Raw genomic sequence first — 3266 nt, forward strand, 5'->3', positions numbered from 1 at the left:
AAGCAACCAAATTGGGAATAGCCTTCATGAGAACTAGCAAAGGAGTGGTGGTCACTTGTCTCATATTTAGTCTGCAGTATGGATCTTGGTTAACAACAGCTCACATAATCTAGCACTCAGGAGGCTGAGACAGGAGGATCACTGAGTTCAAGGCCAGCCCTGGCTACAGTGTGCTACCCTATCTCAAGAAGAGCAGTAATGACTATACACACATCTTAGATACAGCACTGCTAGGAATGGCTTAGAACAGACCGTTGTTATAACAGGTACATTTTTCTAATTTTCAGGGACTGGGATGAGAGCTGAGATGGGTTCATATAGCCAAACTGACCTTGAACTCAGTATGTAGCTGAGACTGACTTTAAACTCCTGACTTCCCTGTGTCCACTTCCCATCAGACCCTGCTTCTTTTTGGGTTTTGAAAGAGGGTTTCACAATGTATTGTAAACTGGCTCTTGAAACTCAGCTGGGTCACTTCAGCTGGTTTCAAATTCGTGACACTGACATGCCTGTTTTAGCCTCTCCAATGTTGTGAGGACAAATACGAGCCACCTTGTATCATTCCCTGCTGTTCTCTGATAATGTACAGTAAGTGGTGGGGTTTTGTTTCTGTTTAGTAAGGATTGAACCCACAACTTTACTTTTCTCTAATAGTCTTGTGATAAATGCCACTCCTTCTCCCCGGGGCTGGAGCTTAGACCCCAGCACTGCAGTGCAGTACTCTAACATTGAGCCATGCCCCCAGTCTTATTTTTCTTTTATATGCCAGAATCTTCACCTAGGCTGGTCTCAAATTTGTAATCCTCTTTCCCCAGCCTCCCAAATGCTGGGATTCTGGGTGTGTACCACCATGGTCAGCATAAATGTTACTTTAAACTTTGTATATGACCTTTTCATAGTGGCCTTTATATTTAGAACCTGGTACCTTGAGTCCCTTCGGATGCTGTTGTACTTTGTGGTGTGCAGTGCTTGATTTGGAGAATGGGAAAGCTAGAACAGACCAGGCTGGGCGTATTGGCTCACTCCTGTAATCCCATCATTCAGAGAACTTGTCTAAGGCAGGAAGACTGTCTCACTGAAGAATGACAAAATATGCCACTTCTGTCCTTATCTACAAAAGCAGCACATCTGTGATACTGTGTCTGAATTCTGGAAAGAGTGCAAGTTAAGGGCTAACCATACTGCTCTGTGTTTAGGTACTGATGAAGACCTGGAATTCTATGTCAGGAAGTGTGGTGACATTCTTGGAGTAACAAGTAAACTTCCAAAGGATCAACAGGACGCCAAACATATCCTTGAACACATCTTCTTCCAAGTGGTGGAGTTCAAGAAACTGAACCAGGAGGCCCACTGAGGTGGCAGCTCTTCAGGTGATGTCACCCACTGCAACATTTTAGTTCTTCAGTGCTTACTAAGTGTCTCCCAGATGAACAACAGATGATGATCCTTCGAGAATGGAACTTCTGTTCTAGCTGGAGGGTCCCAACAAACAGTAGCAAAATATCTAAGCAAACACTTAGATGCCAGAGGATGGTAAGCGCTGTGGTGGAGAAACAGTAGAGCCATGCCAGAGGGATCTAGCGTTCCCAGCATTCAGCAGAGTGAGCAGAGCTGGCTCAGTACACATTGATGCCAGAGTCTGCTGTGCTATTTGTGTCAAGAGCGTTTGATGGCACTTGTGCGACACATGGTTGCTGTGGCAGTGGGCAGAATCTGTCCTGGAGTTGTGAGAACTTCATCCTGGGCTTAGAATCAGCCTTCAGGCCAGCTAATCCCCACTTATCCCAGCTAATGGTGATTTTGAATGTCGAATTAATGTTCAAAATACCAAAGAGTTCCTGTTTCAGGCTCTGAACTGAAATAAAATAAAATTCTGTGTTTCCTGTCTCATCCTGGAACATGACATTGATGTGACTGAAATGGCATTCCAGAACTTCTGAGGACTGCAAAACACCTTCTGCCTGCAGAGCTCTGTGGTTTTGAATTCTTCTTGTCATGAAAGTCTCTGTACTTGTTTTTCTCTAATTCTGTGGAAGGTTTGCCCATCCTCTGTAGTGCCCACATGGAAGAGATGATTTATTTGCATAAATTAAATCTGTGATTGAGCTTTTGTAATTTATAAAATGGTCTGTCATTGATATCTTTTTTTTTTTTTTCTCATTCCTGCTCAAGATTTGAATCTCTTCAATTGAAGATACATCTGATGCTTGAGCTTGTTAAAGTACTGTGCAGACTTCCGGGCTGGTTCAAAGCCAGACGAGAGCCTAGCAGGAAGTAATTGCTCAAGCTAAAACTGACCCTGTGGACTAATTTAAAACAATACAAAACAAAGGCACACGTGTGGCACATTCCTTTCATCCAGCACGTTTTGAGAGTGAAGCACGATAGCCTATGATTGTAGTCTCAGCATTTGAGAGACTGAGACAGGAGAATTGCCAGCCAGAGCTATGGAGCCCTTGTTTCAAAAAGAAAAAAGTGGGGCTGGAGAGATGGCACAGTGGTTAAGGGCACTGGCTGTGGGGCTGGAGAGATGGCACAGTGGTTAAGGGCACTGGCTGTGGGGCTGGAGAGATGGCACAGTGGTTAAAGGCACTGGCTGTGGGGCTGGAGAGATGGCACAGTGGTTAAAGGCACTGGCTGCTCTTACCAGGATTCCAATTCCCAGCACTCAAATGGTGGCTCACAGCCATCCAAACTCCAGTTTAGGATGATCTGTCTTTCTCTTCTGGCCTTCATGTGTATGGGGCACACAGATGGTGCACATATCTACATGTAAGAAAAGAAAAATCTAACAAAAATTAAACACATGAGGGACAGTTCAGGTATTAATATATACAACAGATGTGACATTATATAATGAAAAATTCAGGACCAGTGTGGCTCATGTCTAGTCAAGCACTTCCGAGGCTGAGGAAAAGGCTTGCTGAGGGTTGAGAGGAGCCTGGCCTACCAAGTTAATCCAAGCCCAGCCTGGGCCCTACAACACACCCCTGCCTCAAATCAGAGGAATCCACAAGCTCCCTCTAAACACCAGCTAGCACAGTGTAGCACCCCTGTATTCATAGCTGCTCCAGAGGCTGAAACAGGAGGAGCCGGACTGGACTGGGGACGTAAAGAAACCTACTCCACAACAGAAACCACACAATGACCAAGCATCAGAGGGCTGTTTAAAACTCTGTTTGTAGAGTTGTTCCTGTGCCTTACAGAAATTTGAGGAGTGTTGTTTGTCTACTTGTTTATTTGTTTGTGGGTTTTTTTTTTTTTTG

The 3266-nt window shown here is 44.5% G+C and overlaps 1 protein-coding gene across 3 annotated transcripts in view; it reads left to right on the plus strand.

Moving 5' to 3' along the window:
• Ift52 (intraflagellar transport 52) overlaps nucleotides 1-2337 on the plus strand; it is a 28221-nt gene extending 25884 nt beyond the window's left edge. For 2 of the 3 annotated variants that reach the window (XM_031372655.1, XM_031372656.1), the window contains exon 13: nucleotides 1197-2124. In XM_031372655.1, the coding sequence (XP_031228515.1) occupies nucleotides 1197-1354 (158 nt within the window). In that variant the 3' untranslated portion in view covers nucleotides 1355-2124. Of the gene's footprint in view, nucleotides 1-1196; nucleotides 2125-2172 lie in introns of those variants that run through there. The other variant, XM_031372654.1, reaches the window with a different exon arrangement.
• The last annotated feature ends 929 nt before the right edge of the window (nucleotides 2338-3266 follow it).

This window comes from Mastomys coucha, unplaced genomic scaffold, assembly GCF_008632895.1.
Source record: "Mastomys coucha isolate ucsf_1 unplaced genomic scaffold, UCSF_Mcou_1 pScaffold15, whole genome shotgun sequence".
Lineage (NCBI taxonomy): Eukaryota > Metazoa > Chordata > Mammalia > Rodentia > Muridae > Mastomys > Mastomys coucha.